The sequence below is a fragment of the Octodon degus genome, unplaced genomic scaffold (assembly GCF_000260255.1).
Source record: "Octodon degus isolate 3935 unplaced genomic scaffold, OctDeg1.0 scaffold00006, whole genome shotgun sequence".
Taxonomy (NCBI): Eukaryota; Metazoa; Chordata; class Mammalia; order Rodentia; family Octodontidae; genus Octodon; species Octodon degus.
In genome coordinates, this window is record NW_004524582.1 from 31,946,226 (window position 1) to 31,965,265 (window position 19,040).

The 19,040-nt window shown below is 59.0% G+C and overlaps 2 protein-coding genes across 3 annotated transcripts in view; both read right to left on the reverse strand.

The window, feature by feature from the left end:
* Positions 1-7,458, reverse strand: Msantd1 (Myb/SANT DNA binding domain containing 1). The gene is made up of 4 exons (XM_004624600.2): positions 7,412-7,458; positions 5,106-5,370; positions 1,499-1,774; positions 1-243 (listed from the first exon to the last, which is right to left on the reverse strand). The coding sequence occupies exons 1-4, from the start codon at positions 7,425-7,427 to the stop codon at positions 3-5; spliced, it is 798 nt and encodes a 265-aa protein (XP_004624657.2). The 5' UTR covers positions 7,428-7,458; the 3' UTR covers positions 1-2.
* Positions 7,459-9,617: 2,159 nt separating this feature from the next.
* The window catches only part of Htt (huntingtin), a 149,447-nt gene continuing 140,024 nt past the window's right edge, over positions 9,618-19,040 (reverse strand). For both annotated transcript variants that reach the window (XM_004624601.2, XM_023700011.1), the window contains exons 61-67: positions 17,489-17,679; positions 16,536-16,650; positions 16,232-16,445; positions 15,756-15,861; positions 14,315-14,477; positions 14,023-14,183; positions 9,618-13,266 (exon numbers count right to left, since the gene is read on the reverse strand). In XM_004624601.2, the coding sequence (XP_004624658.1) occupies positions 13,053-13,266; positions 14,023-14,183; positions 14,315-14,477; positions 15,756-15,861; positions 16,232-16,445; positions 16,536-16,650; positions 17,489-17,679 (1,164 nt within the window). In that variant the 3' untranslated portion in view covers positions 9,618-13,052. The remainder of the gene's footprint in view (positions 13,267-14,022; positions 14,184-14,314; positions 14,478-15,755; positions 15,862-16,231; positions 16,446-16,535; positions 16,651-17,488; positions 17,680-19,040) is intronic.

Consider the following 19,040-nt stretch of genomic DNA (forward strand, 5'->3'; position numbering starts at 1 on the left):
GCCTAGCCGCTGGACTTGGCAATGAGCTTCTCCAGCAGGCTCATCATGCGCTCCTGCAGCTGCAGGCTCTGCACCTGCAGGATGTTCTGCTGGTCCAGCACACGGCGCACCTCACGGCATGTCTCCTCCATGGCACGGCTCAGCCGCCGCTGCTCCTCCAGCATGGCCTCAAGCAGGCGCAGCTTCTTCCTCTGCAGGTGGCCACTCTGTGCCTTGCGCTTCTTCACGGGACGCTCCTCTGACCTACGGGACAACAGCAGCTGTGGATGAATCGGCCACAGCCTGGACCCTCCCAGCCACCCAATGGGGACACTGAGGCCCCAGGGCTCCAAGCCCCTGCCTGTGAGGGGAACAGAAGGGGGCCACAGGCACCAGCAGCCCTGGGGACCTATAGGCAACCTGGTGTGACAACCCAGGCATCGGGCAAGGCAGCACCCCAGCCACTGAGCAGGGCAGGCAGTGGGCCCAAATTGAACAGGGCCCAGATGCAGAGCCGCCTCCCAGAGACAGAGTTGACAGGAGGGGGGCTTCCAGGGAGCAGAAACGCCCTCTGGTGGGACCAGGTAGGTGGGCACACAGGTGTAATACCAAGGGCTTGGGCCTCAGCCCTCCCCCTCCCAGCCCATGGGAGGGTTGGGGAGGCAGGAGCAGGGCTAAGGGAGTGGCAGCTTCCTCCCTGGGACCAGGGAGCTGGAGCCAGCCAGCCTCTGGCCACCACAGCACTGCCAGAGCCCACCTGACCACACCCTCTGGCCCATCTGGACCCTGTGCTCAGAGCTTCGGGTGGGCAGCCAGCCTCGGGGGTCACAGCTTGTGCAGCATCCTAGCAGCAGAGTCTGGGATCCTGGCTGGTCAGCCCACACCTCAGCTTCTTGCTAACTCAGGCTGGCTAAACAAAGGGGCATCTGTCTGGGATCACGGACGAGAACTCTTCAGGGAGGGGGGACTAGGGGAGCCTTTCTACCCCACTGCCCCTCAGACAGACTTGAAGACTGGGGAACAGAGACAGACCATGACTCAAAGCGATATTCTCCCTATTCTTTCTACCTGGCTAACTCCTATGTTACCTCGAAAGCCTATACTCCCTTCCTCTCAAGCGCCTGTTCTGGGCTGTCTGTCCCCACACCATTGGCTGTCTGTCCTGCACGCAGTCTGATGCCCAGGCACAGCAGGATGACCCCTAGAGTGGTGGGGGCAGGCAGGACCTGTGTGGGGTGCGGGCAAGCAGGAAGGAACTTGTGGGCCAGGCCCTGTCTTGTCTTTTGATGCTCCCAACCCTGGCCCAGGAAGATTCTGATTGATCCCCATTTCACAGGTGGGAGACTGAGGCCAGAGAGGTCAAGGAATTTCCCAGGCAGCTAAACGGCAGAGCCGGGAGACCAGCATGGTCCCGACTATGAGGACGCCATGCCATGTGGCCACCCTTGCCACAATGGCCTGGCCGCTCAGGTGGGCAAGGCCCCAGGTGGGAGGAGGAGAGCGAGCGCACGCACACTACCTGAACTTAAGGGACAGTAAGCTGGAGGAGCTGTCGGAGCGATCGTCCTCAAAGCGGCCTTCGTAGGAGCACTGGGTATACGGTAAGTACAGAGGGGTGGACTTAGCGGACGGCGACAGAGACGCCTCGGTCTGGGATGTGGAGGGCCCCGGCTGCTGGCCGTCCGGCACTTTGCCCTCAGAGGCCTCGGGGACCTTGGCCAGAATCCTATCAATGGCTAGGTAATAGGGCCAGTCCGGCGGGACGGACTCGCTATCTGTCATGCATTTTAATTTCCTGAAACGAGAGATACAAGAGCCAAGGGTGAGAAACAGCTGGTCCCAGCCCACCCCACCAGGCTCCTCGGCAGAGGGGCTCGCAGGGGCTGGGGGACCCCGGGGAGGGCACAGGCAGGAGCCACTTGTGGCCGGCCAGCCGGGCTCCGGGTCCTGGTAGCAGCGGACTCAGAGCAACGAGGCTCTGGGATGTGCGCAGACTCCGCGGGCAGGGCTACCGGCAGCTCAGGGTGAGGGCTGACAAGGAGGCTCGAGGCCCTGGCAGAAGGGGCAGCGCCCCACATGTAGGAAGGGCGGCCGTGGCTGCTGGGACCATGAGTTGGCTCCTGTGGTTTCTCTTTTCTGTAGTTTCTAAACTTAGCAACGAACACATAGTGCTCCTTACCTAAGTTTCTCAGCACTAAGAAGTTATTCTGATAAACTTAAGTACAGCCATAAGATATTACAAGCTAGCAATTGGCTTTCCAGAAAAGATGCCTCAGAGACAGAGAACTGCAGGAGCAGTGTCCACAGCACTGAGAGTCTTATTACCACTGTGCTGTACGATCTTGGGCAGGTCCATTAACCTCTCTGAGCCTCCATTTCTTCATCAGTAAAATGGGGATGAAGGAGAAAGCCCCTCTCAAGGCAGAAGAGATTCAATAAAACAGTGCCTGACAAGTGGCAGGCTAGCTGCCAGCATTATCCTTGGTGGGGTGGAACTGGAAGCTGTACTGGGTCCGAGCCTGGTAGGGTCACTATCACCCACTCCGCCTTAGAAGGTGCAGTTGCGCAGAAGTGACAGGGTGGGGCCTTCTGGGCTCCTCTATACGCTGCAAGGAGGGCCCCTGCCCTGGGCCCTCCCAGCCATCCTGCAATCTTCTCCTGTTGCAGGTCCTGCCTCAAGGGGGCCCTAAGCCTCATGGGGTGAGGGCCAGGGAGACCAGGCAGGGCAGCTTATGGGCCAGACAGGGATAAAGCTGCAGGGTTGGGCTGGGGACCTCTACCCCATTAGACCCAGAAGCTTCTGAGGCCCAGGGACCCCCACCTGCCTGCCAACACTTATCCCCTGGTACCAGCCCGCACCCTCGGGCTGAGTGTCCCATGTCCCCGTGGTGCTCCCGACAGCCGTGGTCCAGGCCCACTGCGCACTGAAGTAACAGGCGGGTAGAGCGAGCAACCCCTAGCAAGCAGGCACAGCCAGCAAGGAGGGGCAGCTGCTTGGGCTGTGGGCAGTGCCAAGTGAGATGTCCTCTTCAGAGCTAGGGACAGGTCACACAGAGCAGGCCTAGGCTCTCTGTCTTACCAACAGTGGGTACCCAATCCACATTCAGAGGGAAAGGCAAGCTGCACCTGGCGACCACCAGCCTCCGAAGGGTCCCTCCACAGTACCTGCTCTTTCTACCATCTCAAGCTAGCCTTATTCTTGGGGATGGGGACACTATCCAGCCTGAGAGGTCCCACATGCTATTCCAGCAACCATGCTCCATGGAAGCCCCACATGCTTAGCCAGACAACCTTAATATATAAACAGGTCTTGTGAAAAAACAAAGTATCTGCAGCAGAAAGGGGAAAGGGGGAGATAAAGACCTGGTCACCAGCTGAAGTGTCAGCCCGTGAAGGCCCAAGTGGCAAGACCCTTTACAGTTCTAGGCCTCAGTTCCTCCCTCGGTGAGTAAGGACTGATGATGGCAGTCATGGGGAGACAAGGAAGGCACTTGCTTCCCAAGCTGGGAATGCTATACACCCCGGCCTGACTGCACCCCTCATCAGCGCCCAAGAGTGGAGACAGAATCCTTCCCCTGGGATGTGGAGTGAGGCTTTCAGGATGAATAATGAATAACTCAGCTAGACACCAACAGGCGCGGGCCAGGCCTCACTCTGAATTACTGGGTGAGGGAGGCTGGCTCTCAGCTGCGGGGCCTCACCCTTGCCCCTGGAGCCCTTTACTCACCAGATGTTTGAATGGGGCCAGAGGCATGGGGCAGGCCAGGCAGGCCAGGGGACAGGGCAGGAAAGACCCCAGGTGGGGCAGAAAGAGCTGCCATCTGCATGTCCACCTCCACTTACACCAGACTCACATCTCAGCCCGAACATCAGGAGCAGAGGCTCAAATTTAGCACCGTCTACACTAAAGGACTCTAGGCAACGGGTTTTGGCTCCAGGCCACAGTGAGAGATAGGCCTCGGACGGGGCCAGGTTGGGACCTGCTCCTCGGGGGACCCTGCAAGTTAAGTCAGCACAACTCAGAACAGAGCCTCAAGGTCTCTGTGGGGCCTGCTGGGTGCCCTGGGCTCTGAGGGCGGTCAGGAGCCAGGGCTGGGGTGCAGCCTCCTGTGCTACATGGAGCAGCCCTCACCTGTGAGTGTATGGTTGGTGCTCGCCTGGGATGCAACAGCAAAGTCTGCAGGGCACCCTCTGTTCATAGGTTCCCATCTTTACCAGCCCGCATGCCTGTACTCCGGTACTGCTGGAGCCTCCCCTGGGACCTGGGACAGGGTCCCCTACGATGGGCAGCCCTAGGCCGCCCACAGGCAGATGCTCCCAGGCACTGTGTCCTGTGACCCACAGCTCCTGTTGCAATCCTCCCCACTCCCATGACCTTCACCCCACCCTGTGACCTTCACTCCACACAAGATCCCTCACACCTGCAAGGCCCCCCCCCCCCGTCTGTGAGCCCTGGCCCACCTCCCGCCTCTCCAGACAGACAGGGTCCTGTGTGGTGGGTGCTGGCTGCTTCTCTTGGTTTCCTCCAGAAGCCCCGGTGCAAAGCCAGCTACCCTGGAATGCCTGGAGCTAGAGACGAGCCTGGCCTGGGCTCCCCACTTCTTCCCAAGAGCAGGGTTGAGCGCCTGTTGGGCAGCCCAAGGCCCCCACATCTGCCCCAAGTGCCCTTCTCCTTGGCCCTGGGCTGGGCACATGGCACAAGCTCAAGGTCCTAGGGGGTCAGGGCCAGTCAGGGCCAGACAGGCCTGGGAAATGAGCTTCCTGCTCATTCTGGCCTCAGGTTCTCTATTTGTGCAGAGGCGTTTGACTCCCTGGTGACGACCTGTGGTCCCTGGAGGTGGGATGGGAGGTGCAGATCAGAGACGCTGCCTGCACGGGCGCTGTCTCAGTGGTGTTGTGCGCGCAGCACCCAGTGGTGTGCATCTCTGGAGCCACAGCCCAGCAATAGGAAGTCAACAGCGGTCCTGCCTCCTCAGGAGTCCCCGCCAGTTTCTTGCACTTGCTGGGCCTCAGTTTCTCCACTTCCCCAGGGGAAGCTGCAGGAGTGGTTCCAGAGGCTGTGTGTGGGACCTACCATGGCTGGCGCGTGCCCTCCACCGCCCCGGCCCACCGCCATGAGTGCCCACCTGTACTGGAAGGTCATGTTGGTGATTTTGATCTTGATCTCCTCGCCCAGCCGGCGCTCACCCGTCATCTCGAAGAGCTTGCTGGCCATCTTCTCATACACCTTGGCGTTGCGCTTGGTTTGCTTGAGCTCATCGAAGAACTCCTCCCAGACAAGCATGAGGCCGCGCATCTCAGCATCCGTCCAGTTGCGGGCCCGCCGGTGTTTCTCCGTCTGAGGAGACACAAGGTAGCTGGGCACTTCGGCCGCCGCCATGCTGGAGGCACCTGTGGGGTTAAGGACGGCGCTCAGGCGGGGCCCGGGGCCCAGCCCAGGCACCATGGGCGGGAGGCACCACACTAGCTTGCTTGAGGCAGCTCCACGCTCAAAATGGGGCCTACATCTGACAGGCAAGAATTTAGTTAAAAGCTTTTAAACGGGAAACGTCATTTTGATGTCACGTTTCCATAGCAACAGAGCAACTGCATAAGCTACAACAACAGAAACCTTTTAACTGAAAGCACAAGAATCAGGGCCACACTGACGGGCCATCAATATTGCAGGGAGCACTGGGCCCAAACGGGGTGTCTGCCCCAGCCTGCCTCCCTCCTGCCGCCCCACCAGGCCTTGGTTGCTGGGGAACTGTGCAGAGAGGGGCTTCTGTGGTGCCAGCGAGGTCGGAGGTAGGGGCCAGGGCAGCCCATGGGCCATGGGGGTGGCACAGGAGGACAGTGTGGTCCCAGGAGATGGGCCAGGGAGGTGGGGTAGGCAGATCAGCCCAGGCCAGATCAGGCATGCTGACCAGATCAGCCAGCTACACACCTCCTTGGCGGAGGCTGGGCCAGAATTCAGGGGACAGCACGAAGACCCCTCCCACCTTTGTCCCATGCTGCTGCTTTTCTATCCACCAAACAGGCTGGCACTGAGGCACCAGACTGACTCGAGCCAGCCCCCACTCAGTGTGCCCATTAGGGAACTTGGACACTGACTTTCAGCATAGGCTGGGGACAGGGAGTAGCACTGGGGGCAAAGGGAAGCTATGGGTGGAGACAGGAGAACAGATCAGAGGGTGGCACCGGGAGGGCCAGCCAGACCAGGTGGAAAGGCAGAACTGTGCAGCAGGCAAACATGAGCGTGAGGGCTCCAGGCTCTGTGGCACTGAGGGACTGAAACACCAGCAGGGCCAGTGGGGACCTCAGCCAGAGGAGCTGGGGGCAGGCAGGCTGAGGTGCCACGAAGGCTGTGGAGGGAGAGGGAGAGCGTGGCCCCAGGGCACAGCCAGGTAGCTTTTACCAGGGGAAAACGGGGACCGCACAGACCCAAGGTCCTGTGCTGGACAGACCAGAGGCACTTGGCACCCAGACTGAAACTCCCTGGTCAGTACAGGACAGCGGGTGCTGCTGTCCTCCTTGGCTTGACAAAGGCGGGGAGCTGAGTGTCGCACGTCCTCTGTGAAGCGCTCCATGGTACTCCGTAGGAGGCCTGGGTGCCCAGTGTGGGAGGACCCAGGCTATCAGCTCCCTATCCCATGGGGCGTTCTCTTGCTCGGAAGCCCCTGGACAGCTCGCTGTGCCACTCTGTGGGTCCCTCTCCTCTCTGAGCCCTGGACCACTCTGCCACTGACAGCTGTGCAGCCCCCGTAGTCTGCAGGTGGGACTGCCATGTCTCCCATGTAGGGCCCTTCCAGCCTCCCTACTGCCATCCTTGGCCCACTGCTGGCCTGTGGGCTCACTGCCCCCGAGCCCCACTTCACCAAGAAGCCCTGTTCCTCATGCACAGGTTTTAAACAGTAGGAGGCTAGGTACTCATCCTTTTGTCCCACCCCAGCTGTGTACAGAGGCAGAAGCGGGGTAATGCATGCCCAGCACACAGGAAAGACAGCAAGCATGGTCCAGGGTTCCAGACTCAGAGCATGGCCTCCCTTACTCCTGGCCCTTGGCCTTTTTCCTCATCCCTGCAGGGGGAGTGACAGGACCTGGCTGGAGATCCATGAACACCCAGTGTGGCCCTGGCTGAGGGGCCCTGGAGAGATGGTACCTTGACCCCTCTAATGTAGCCCCTCCCAAGAATCCTCTCAAAGGCTTCTGAGACCTCTAGGGGTACCTACCCGGTTTGCTTGAATTCTAAGTAGTCAAAGGGGGCAGTGCCACTCTCCAGGAAGAACCCTGGGGGGGTGTCAACCTTTCCTTCTCGGGCTGGCTTACCAGCGTTCCCTCTGGGGGCCTTCCAAAGCAGACCTTTTGTCTGGGTTTCCCCAAGATGAACTGGGCTGGCCAACCACTTGGAGTAAGCCCACAGGTGTGTCCCTCTAGGGGAGGAGCTCCATACCTTGGCACAGCTGCATGGCCTGCTGGGACCCTCAGTCACTGTGGGATTAGGCACCCGCAGCACCTGCAGGGAAAGGCAGTCAGGGCCTCAGCAGGCACCTCCTCGGGAGGCCAGGCACTGTGCTAGCATTCATCCCGGTCCCGCTGCACAGAGGGAGGCCTGTGCTCTCCAGGTCTGTCTCACCTCTAAGTAACAGGCTGGGCCCAACACCACACACGTGTTCACCGGGCGCGGATGACGCTGCCCTGCTGTAGGACACCAGGCCTGACAGGCAGGCAACGCAGGACTGGGCCTGTGCAGCTACGCATGGTGGGGAAGCTGAGCCTGTGCTGGTGGCAGGGGGGTCTGGAGGCTTGAGAACTGAGACTGGCCACCGCTGGAAGTGGGCAGTGATTGTGTGTGCTGGGGTGGTGGTGGTGCAAGCAGGGCCCAGGCTGTGCCAGAGCTGCCCTGCAGTGGGGGGACAGGGCGACCTTCTCAGTGGGGATACAGTGGGCAAGGTTCCTCCTCAGGCTGGCCTACCCCAGGGGTTTGGGGACTGGGCTGCCTGGCACAGCAGGGCAGCTGGGGACACTGTCTAGCTTCTGTGCTGGGCACTGCCACTCCCCAGACCAATTAGTCCTCTTCCCCTGTGGTCAGGCCACCTTGAGCCGAGGGTCACCAGAAGTTCCTAGCCTGAATACTGTCCCCACTGGACCTGGACAGAAGGGAGCCCCCTAAGGGGCCCCTGAGCAGATGGGGAGCAGGCTGAGGAGCTGAGAAGACAACAGAGGCCCAAGCATTCCACGAAGGTGGCAGACTCCAGAGCCAGGTGCCACAGGGCCCAAACGTCTTGGTGCTCCTGGACTGGACAGGGCTCCTGAGGCCGTCGTGCTCCTGGGCTGGCCCCTGGCCCCCTAGCCTGCTGGCTGCACAGGTCCAGGGGGCACCTAGTCCCCTCTGTGACCCCCAAGGTCTGGAGCTGAGCTGTGGCCCTGGTACTCACCTCACCTGCCGCTTCCTCATCACCGTGCAGGCGTGTGAAGGGTCAGACTCCTCACTCGGAATATTTCATAATGCTTTTCAGAGCCAAGTGATCATGGGTGGAAAACACCACTGCAGGTACCAAGTGTGAGCGCAGAGAGGGGCAGGAGAGCAGGTGTTCCCGGCACTTCTGGCAAGGTGCTTGCCCTCTGCTGTGCAGCTGGAGTGCACAGCGTGCTGTGGGCAGCCCTGTGGAGGGGCACTTTTCACTGGGCCTGGGCCTGGTTTCTGGGAACACCAGCTATACTGACCAGGAGTGCCAGGGGCTGGCTGTCCACACCTGAACCAGAGGAAGGAGTGCGCTGTTCCCCTGAAGTGATTGGACCACAGGCAGTGCTGAAGGGTGAGACCAATCAGGAGACAGATTCAGGCAGCTGAAGTGACCCCCTGCCCCACATCAATGCTTATAGCAACTGAGGCGGCAGCAAAACCCCATATGGCCTCCAGAGCCTCTGGGTCGAGTGCTTGTCACCCTGTGTGGAGAAAGGGGATCCGAGCCCCACAAGGGCCCTATCTGGCTGACTCTGCCATGGGGACAGTAGCTGGAGGGACTAGGTGGGCCATCAATGCTCACATCCTGCCCTGGGCAGCCCAGTCTGAGGTGGCTGCTTCTGCAGGCTGGCAGGCAAAGCACTGTACCCCAGGGTTACTACCACGTAGACCACCAAGCCTTGGGAGGGCAGTGAGCTGGACCAGGGGATGTCCTGGAGAAGGTACTTCTCAGGGGAAGGGCTGACAACCTGAAAAGGACGGGGTGGGCGACACAGACACAGTGGCCCAGCACAGGGGAGGGGGAAATGCCAGCTGTGCTGGGGACAGCGCAGTCCAGCTGGGCCAGGGGTATGGCTGTGAAGCACAGCACGGTCTGTGAAGCGGGAGGGCCAGATCTGTGCGGGGACTCCAGGTGAGGACACAGCGCTCTCTATCCCCCTGGTGACCATTGTGGAAGCAGGGGATGCCCATGTGGGAGGCCCCCAAGATGAGCTTCCAGCACCACTAGCCATGTGTGCTCTCACAGCCCATGCCTGCTGGGCTGCAAGGCGCCACGCAGGACGGTGTCTGCAGAAGCACCCACTAGGCTGGGCCTGAGCCCAGCCCTCTGCGCCTGCTTGTGCCAACAGACTTCACTGGACAGAGGCGAACAGTTCTCAGCAAGCAGAGCAAGCCCCACACAGCAATGACGGGTGGTTTGATCATTCCTTTAATTTGAATATACAACATCTGCAGCAGTTTAAAAAATTTAAATATACATCTTATGCCAGTCCTTCCTCTTGGAAGTACAGTCAGGGCTGGGTGGGGCTCCGGGACACGCCCATCACAGCCACAGCCCACAGCCTGCTTGCTTACAGCCCCTACGAAGGCCCCTGGGTTAGGGCCGCACCCGCAGGCAGATTTCTGCGGCCCATGACCTATCCACCATGTGCAGTAGAAGGTCTGCTCCCTGAAACACTTGGGGCAGGCCTTCAGAAATGGCATTAACACGACAGGCACACAGGGATGTTGGAACCGAGCCTTCCGGGCACCTCGCGTGGAGGCCAGGCTGAGCCCCTCCGTCCCGACAGGGGACGGTCCTTTCACCCTGCGCCACGCTAAGCGCCCCACCTGGCCTCAGCAGCGATCCAGGCCCTCCTGCTCCCACACATCACTCCAGCGGACACGGAGTTTGCCCAGCCTACACGTACACCCAGCTCTGGCCCCTGTACCCAGTGCAGAGAGGGAGGGACCAACCCAGGGAGGAGGCTGATGGAGACGGGTGCTTGCAGGCAGCTAGAGGAACTAATTCTACCTTACAAGCACACGGAGCCAACCCCATGCCAGCCCCACAGTGCTCGGCAGCAAGAGACATGCAGTTATTGCTGTGTGACCCACCCACAGGGCGAGCTCTCGGCCGGGACACTGTGGCTTCGTGGGAAGAGCTCCCTGGTGGGCACATTCTGGGTGTCGGGGGTGTTTCCACTCCACTCTTCCTCCTGACGGGTCCACGCAGAGAAATCATGAGCATGAAAAAGGGCACTTGCAGCTAGAAAGTCACCTCCATGTCAGTGGGGCCAGCAGTACAAGGGAGGCACAATTTGGAGAAGAAACATGCTTAAGTGCATTGCCAAATAATTTTTACCCTGGTTTCACTAAAATCTTTCCTGATAGTACCAGCAAGAAAACAAAAATACTACCCTGCCTCCCCCCAAAACTCGATCAAAATGACATTTCTGATAAAATTTGGGAATCCACAGCTTTGGAGCAACTTGATGGGAGTCTCGATCCTGTGTGCAGAGGTGACCAGGTGGACCACTTTCTCCATGGGGCTTCTCTAAGCAGGGACCCGTTCGTCATCTAGTCCAGGTCTCAGGTGCTCCAGTCAGGCGGTGACTACACAGCTTCCAGGCAGACCAGACTTTTCAGGGGGCTTGCATGTCTGACTTGAACTGTGTGTGCGCGCGTGCGTGGTGTGTGTGTATAAATCCAAGTGTGGGTATGCACACGCACACACATGGACCTCTACTTAGAAACTTAAGTGCTCTGGAGCACACAGATCTTTGGGTTGGTGCCTATGGCCAGAGGTGGGTTCCAGCCCCCACACTAAGATTACATGGTGAACAAGAGGCAGCCAATTAAACTCTACGCTGAGTCCAATGATGAGAATTCCAAGGGGCATGGCTCCAGAGTTCACATTCACAGTGTTACTTCTTACAATGTAAACATCTAGCCTGGAACAGCGTCCGGCCCGCAACACAACTGCCTCAGAGCTGCTGGGACAACCTGGGGGTGGGGCCGCAGAATTTTCCCACAGTTCCCAAACACTTACCAGCTTCCTAGGGGAAAGCTTGGATGAGATAGAGGGGCCCAAATCAGTAAGGGAAAATCAGTGACTTTTTAACTTCTTGTTAAAACTCCAGTAGTTTCCCTAGTCTTTCCCCAAACTGGATGCATTTCTGTCTGAGCTGCTGCTTACCAGGACGAGTTGGTCCTGGCTTGCTGAGGTCTCTTCTGGGACTGGCAGGAAAAGCTTCATGCTAGCCACAAGGGGCTGCCCATGGGTGGCCCTGCAGCCCACAGCAGTAGAGGACAGAGGGAGACTGGGGTCTCAAGGTGACACTGCAGACTGACACACAGCTAGCCAATACAAGCTGAAAGAGCTCTCCTCCTTGGCAGACTGGAATCAGCTCCAAGTGCTCTCCACTGACCACGACACTGCAGCATCTTCAGCAACTAAGACACTGTCTTTAGGACCCTGCCGACCAGTGCAGCAGTCACGCAGCCAGTGGGACTGCCCTCGGGGTGGGCAGCAGAGCACTGGACCTGCCGCACAGCACAGCTGGCAGAGCTCCAAACCACAGCAGGGAGCACATCGAGGGAGCCCTGCCTTCCAGGCTCACTTCCATTTATACCATGCAGCCCTTTGGCCTGGAAACCTGAACCAAGTCCAGGGACTGGGGCCTGGGTTAGAAGCAGAGCTGTCCCTGGGCCACAGGTGACTACCCGCAGGCCCTCCCTCATCATCCCATCTCCGTACGACCAAGATCAAGCCTCATTCCTGTGCTCTCATGGACAGATGTGCACTCTTCTAGGCTGAGGGAGGCACATGTGTGAGGGGCTGAAGAGCTGCTGGGGTTCATCTTCAGTCACCAAAACACTTCGCTTTGCTCTTGAGCACAGTTCAGACAAAACACAGGTGAGTGACACCTTGGGGGTGCAGGCCAGGTACCCATCAGGGTTCACTGTGCACATGAGGCAAAGGGACAGTGCACCTAGGACCACGTCCCCTGCAGACCACAGTCCTAGCCGCTGAACCAGTGTTGGAGGTTGCCAGCTTCCCACTGTAGGTGAACGGAGCCCTGTCTGTGCCTAACGAGGGACTCTGCAGTGGGCACAGAAGAGAGAACCCGCCTCAGTCCTCAGAGCCAGGCCCCAGCTGACACCTCTCCCCCTCCCAATTACACGGGGCACACAGGGAAAGGGGAAGAGTGCACTGCAGGGTTCGCAGGAGGGGCCTGCCCCGCCAGTTCAAGCAGCTATGGGAGGGAGAGTGGCAGCCAGAGGGCCTGGCCACATCCACAGACCCTGTCTCATGCAGCATAGGCCTTGCAAGTCACACACTGTACACGGGCATAGGAAGCATTACATTAAAATTAATCTCTTTACTGATATAATTAAATTTTAAGTCCTGAGAAGAAAACAGAGAAAGGGAGGCTGGCGCTGGGCGCCTAAAACCCCCAGCCTGACTTGCCACGCACCACAGCATCAAGACAAGGGTGTAGCAGGCACAACCCACTGGGGAGACGCAGGGTGAGCTCTGCAGCCCACGGGCGGCGCATCTGTGGCCAAGGAGGCCAGGGCCACCTGCAAGAGCAAGGAAGGGCTCCTGCTGTGTGAACACCAGGAGGAGTAACACCTGCCAAGCGCATGGCCATGAGCACAGGACTCACGTTCAACCCCCACCTGCTGTGTGCGTCCTCCCCTGCTGCCGCCAAGAGCGCCTCTGTCATGGGGGCAGAAACGCGCACATAACTCGACCACTCGGTGACGCCAACAGAAGCCCGGCAGAGGCAGGGCTCGCTCAGACTCCCAGGAGCCCTGGACCCAGTGGCTGCCTCCCCTAGGCCTCTGCCAACACGGAGGCTCAGCAAGCGGTGACCTTGTGGACACTTCGCAAACAAGTCAGCAGTCGATGGTATGGGCTTCCTGGGGCTGCAACCACCTCAAACACAGACTGGAAGGCCCTGCGGTCGAGCTCCTCCTCTATCTGGTGTCTGTAGAAGTCTGTGGCGACCAGGCAGAAAAGGTTCACATCCACCTGCTCCAGCTTTCCCATCCGGCTGATGACATGTGGAAGGCTGGCAGTGGGGTCAAGGAGAACACCGGAAGGCAGGGAAGATGACGCCCCACCCAGGCCTGCAGACCCAGCCAGGGAAGCCAAGGTGACTGAGGCAGCCTGGATTTTGCCAGCAGCAGTGGCCACCTTATGCTGACTCCAGCTATCAGCTGCCTGTGCCTGCACGGCGGGTGCTCCCTCACCCGCTGCTCAGAGCACTCTGTGCGCACTTACCTGGCCAGCTGCTTGGTGCAAGGAGGCAGAGCTGGCCCGGCCTCCCAGCTGCCCAGCTTCCCGGGCAAGCTGTGTGAGGCTGCGCTGTCAGCACAGCACAGCTGCTCAGAGGCTCCTGCGGTCTGTCTGGGGAAGGCCCGCAAGAGGGAACTCCTGGCAGGCAGCGCTGGTGGTGAGGTCGAATCTGTACTCATGCCTCTCCCCAGGAGGGCAAGCACAGCACAATGACAAGAGCTAATGAGAAGCAGCACATAGAACAACCCAGCAGCCTGGCGACCTGAGCAGCCAGCAGCCCTGCCCCGCCTCCCTGCCCCGCCCCCAGCCCAGGCTCCTTCACACCCTGACCCTGGGCAGCCCTTCCTGCCAATGGCTAGGCCTTCTGTTTTGTGTCCCTGTCAACCTTTTTCACCCCTGTGGTGGGCCAACGTTGTTCTGACCTCACAGGGCCCTGCAATGTTAGGTCTCTAAGCCTTCACCACTGCCTAAAACTAGATACCACAGAACAGTGAGGACTGGAGCTCAGGGGAAGACCCAGGAAGGATACATGGCTGACACCCAGGGGCTGGTGGACGCGCTGACAAAAAAGCAGGAGAGGCTCCACATGGCCATGGCCACTGGGGTCCTCTGCGTGAAGTTGGACAAGGACAGCATGACCCAGTCCCGGACCATGGATGACTGTCCAGCACTGTGCAGAGTCTGGAACACCTGGGAAGGAATGTGGCACCTGAGCGCACTGGGCAGTGGAGGGGCATGTATGCTCCCAGGGCCACCAGTCCTGGGAAGGAGCCTGGCCCTGGTGGCAGAGGCCTAGGGTTGACTCCACCTCAGACCCTCACCTTGTATACGACGGTGGCCATGAACTGTGGGTATGGCTGCTGGTTGGACAGAAACTCTCCAATGACCTTGTTCATGACGTCCTGGGGTGGGAAGAAGTCATCCAGAAACTGTGGCAGGATCCTTGCCACCACTCGGGCTTCACAGGGGAAGCCCTTCCTGATCCTGAGGGGAAGGGAACAGGTCAGAACCCCACTTGCCCCCAGCTCACCTAAGCCTGTCTGGGGGTGCTGACATGGAATTGTGGTGCAGACTGAGCTACCCTCAGGGATGTTCCAGGTGGGGCACAGGCTGCAGTGAGGGTATGACTTTAGAACTAAAAGGCAAAACCTTGCTCTCTGGTCATCCCCTTCCCAGGGGTAAGGACAAGTGTGCTGTGCACAGGTGTGGGCAGTGGTGCAGGGGGTGCGCAGGCCAGGTAGGGAGATGAGCAAAAGCAGCTGGAGCGTTGACTCCTCTGTGTCTAGACGCTGCATGGTATTTTTAACTCCACAAGTCTAATGTGCTGTCAACCAAGATTTTTCTTCCTCTCGAACCTGGACCCCACCTGGGCTTTTGGTGATCTGTACTGCAACAGACCCTAAGACTCAGCCTTGGCCACATCCTTTCTGATGTGGAGACAGTGACCTGCAAATACACTACCTGTGTCCACAAGACCTTGTGATATGACCGAGATGTGGGAAGTGGCCCAGAGCCTGGGGACACCTCCTGAGCCTGTGCCCAGCTGGCCTGCCCGCTGCTGGAAGAACTCAGCCAAGGGTCCAGCTGTGTGCCAGCCCACACCTCCTGGAGGCCTCTGCCGAGCAGCTAGCTGGATGTCTGAGCTCGTGGACAGACTCTCTGGTGGTGGAAGAAAGGCTGCAAAGCTCACTCTTCAACTCAGTGTGTAAATACACAGCTGTGCAAAGGACCCCTTTGTCTGGAGGGCACAGGCTGGGTCTCTGAGTATTCTGGGGACAGCTGGTAGCTTCTCACTGGCCAGACCGCATGGGCAGAGCAGGCTGACAGGCCACAGACCTAGTGTGTTTCTGGGATCAGGCGGTCTGAGGAGAAGCACGGGGCCTCACTCTCAAAAGTGTGATGCTCTCCAAAGCCAGCATGGAAAGCCACACCATCACAGCCTCACTCTTTCTGGGCTGTACCCACAAACCTCTCAAGTGCAAGGTGTGCCTGGCTCATAAAAGGCAGCATGGTGAAGGGCATTTCTTTCACTGCTCAAGTCCTGAGGCCATACCCCAGGACTCTACAGGAGAATGGAAGCAAGGGGACCGCCCTGGAGGTGGTCATCACTACCCTCATGTGGGGCCAGGCAGGACCAGGGTGTAGTGGGGAAGCAGGGCAGGACCACAGCCAGAGCTGACTGGACACGCGACATGCACGAGCCACTGCTGTGGGGTCTGGCTTGAGGGCAGGAGCCAGGCACAGCACGGGTATACTTCTCACCTATCGAAGAGAACAGACACCCGCTCCATGGCAACAATAACAGACTCGCTGTCCGGGGCTGCGGGGTTAGGGTCTGAAGTCCTGCCTGGACTGGCTTTTTCCTTTCCTGAAATAGCAGCACCAGAAGATTAGATGACTGAAGGCCCAATGGCTCTGAAGAGGGTGGCTTGTGCACAGGAACTTAACAGAGCTCCGGGCTAGGAAGCAGGTGACTGAGCCCTGGGCAAGCCAGGATCCTGCACCGACCCCACGGCTGGGTCTCAGGAGTGCAGTGCCCCACAGCAGTTCTGACATCTACGTACATCTATGTACTTGGGAGCCACCTCGGCCAGCCTCCTGCCCTGGGCTCTAGAATGTTGCCCAAGGTGACAGGGCTGGCTCAGGTCCCACATCAAGGGACCTTTAAGGAGCTGCACAGAAACTGTACAGCTGACCACACTGGCTTGAATGAGTGGGTGGCCCTCAGAGTTGCTCACCTGTGTACATGCAGGTGAGCATCAGGCCCAGGGCAGCCATGGCCCGGTGTGGACTGTGCACGTTCACTCTGTCCACGCTCAACTTGACCAGGGACTCTGCATCCAGCCGGGAGAGCTGCTCAGAGAGGAGGAGGCGCTCCAAGCCTCGGAGGGCGCAGTGGTAGATGATGGAGGGAGTGGACTCCTCGCTGCCAGAGAGCATCGCCCCACACATCTGGGCAAGGAGAGTTCATTCCCATCTTCTCCTGACTCCACAGGCCCACTGGGGGATCCCGCAGGAGAAGCCCAGCTAAGCCCCACGCACCTGTATTATGGATGCTGAAAATTCAGGCCCCACATCCAGGGGATAGTTCTCAATGAGATAGAAGGCAGTGGCACACATCACCAGCACATGCTGCTGGCTATGCACGTTTACGCAGCTGAAAAAGGAGACCACGAAACTCAGCTTGCATAGTGGCCACTCCCTGTGCAGTGGGGGGGCTTCCCAGGGGCCCGGCCCCGCTGCAAGCATAGAGCCATGGGCCATGTCACTCTGTAGGCCCTCTTGGCTGGCACCTCTTCTTCATCCTTGTGCAGGCCAGCCCCTTCCTGCAATGAGTGAGGGGGCCTGTGGAGCCCCTCAAGTCAAGTAAGTCCCCTCTGTCTCCTCAGGTGCTGACCCAGGTGGTTCTTGCTACCTTGTAATCCTGAACCGTGGGATCCCCAGCTGGCCTGTGCTGGGCAAGGGGACACCATGGGAAGAGGAGCTAGCATGCCACCAAGCAGGCGAGCCCACAGGACGCTCCCCAGTCTCCCAGGACCCCACCTCTGCCATCTCCACCCAGACACTGCCAAACGAGCCCCACCATGTTCTCAGTGCCCCTCAGTACCTGCATGCACCTGCTTTGGGCCACACTCCAGTGGACAACGGCCAGCTGTCTGGCTATCCTATTCACCTGAAGCTCACCATTCAGTAAGGACAAAAACCAAGGACCTCCCTACAGGTCATGCCACCTCTGTCCCAGACAAGATGCCTTCCAGGTGCCACCTTCACTACCCTGCCTTCCCAAAGTGCACACCTGTGGACATGTCTGACCTGTGGAAACACAGCCACTCACGGCAACCAAGGCGCTCTCTGCCTCATGTCTCACTGGCTTCCACCCCCCCACCCCCCGAGGAGGGCACCATCTGGGTTCCTGCCTCCCGTCAGGCCAGGGACCTGCTGCAAGTGCTTGGCCCACTTGGAGTCCGCCCCCCTGCCCAGCCTGACCCACTCACTGGGCTGCCCCCTTGAGGCTGGACAGCAGGTAGTCACTGATGACTGGGATGAGCTGCTTGGCGGTGTCATCCAGGAGGTCGCACTCTAGCACGTAGAGGATGCCATGCAGGGCTCCGATCTGGCTGGGCAGGTGACTGCTTCTGAGGGTGCTTTCCAACAGGCGACTGACTGGCTCTGCCACGGCCTTGTCCTGAGTACAACCAGAGATGAAAACTGCTTAAGGTGGATGGACAGCTCCCATTTCCTTGCACCCAAAGGGTTGTCCCCAAGCCTCCATGGAGCTGGGGACAGCAGAGTTCTCACAGTTGGACTCTGTGGGTCCCCAAGCTCCCCAAGCCCGAGGTCTCACTGGGTCCCACAAAAGCAACAAGAGGCCATCAGCGACCCTGCTCTCTGTGGAAGCCTGTGTCCCACTGCCTCTGTCCATTACTTCCATCCCCTCCACGTGTTGGCACCACAGCACCCAGAGAGCCTGTGACATTCCTGAGGACTTCCCCGCAACCCAGCCTCAGTCCACTTTTGCATGCACAATACCAGGATCTGCTGCGAAGGGCAACAAGGGCAAAGACAGCGGCACACATGGCCACAGGATGCTGTCTGCAGCTGAGCAGGACAGCAGAAGCCATATACAGGCGGCCAGTTGTCTTTGGGAACATTCAGGGGCACAGAACAGGGCGTGGGGCCCATCCAGCAGTCTGCCTCAGGATCCATTTATAAAATCATTACTCCTGACTTACGCATCTGACATGTGCCTGGGGATCGGAGTCTGGGCACAAAACCACAGCAGACTAGCTGCAGAACCCCTCCATGGAGAAGAAAGGGCCTCCCACATATTGGGCCACTTGGCACCGCCCTGGCAGCACCCAGAGGGCACCTCTTTGAAGACTGTCCCCACAAGGCGAGCAGTGAGTGCACTGTTCCTGAGCTCTGGGCGGTTCAGTCACCCACGGGGCCCAGGCCCAGGCCACCCACAGGGGTGATACCTGCTTCTGCCTTGGCTCAGTGAGGACATTCATGGGGAGTGCCTGGGAGGGGTGACAGCTGGGCCCTGCCACATCCTGTCATTGGGTGAGGCTATGGATGAGCTTAGACCAGTGTACAGGAGGGACAGCTCAGCAGAGGCTGGTGGCTAGATGGTGGCACATGGAGTGGAGCCCTGGCAGGTTCTCTACGTGGCTCCTGTCAGGGCCCCCAAAGCCTAGCACATGACAGGTAGTCTGTCCTGTGTTCTATAAGGAAGAACATTCTACTGCTATTATAAAAACAGACCCCAAGAACATGGGAATCAGAAACATTACAATTAGGGGTATACTATGTAAAGAAAGAGCAAATGGACACCAGTTCCCACAGCTGGAGTCATCTTTTCTGACAGTGGTGTCGGTAGGCTTCACTACACTCTACTAAGGCGCATGCACTCACGATACATCAGTGGCTGCCACTCAGCGACATGTGCCAGGACGGAGCTGACCTTGGTACACCAGCAGCAGGTAAGAGGGAGCTCATCAGGGGCTTCCCCCAGTGCCAAACGAGTAGTGTCCTTGTCATAGGTCC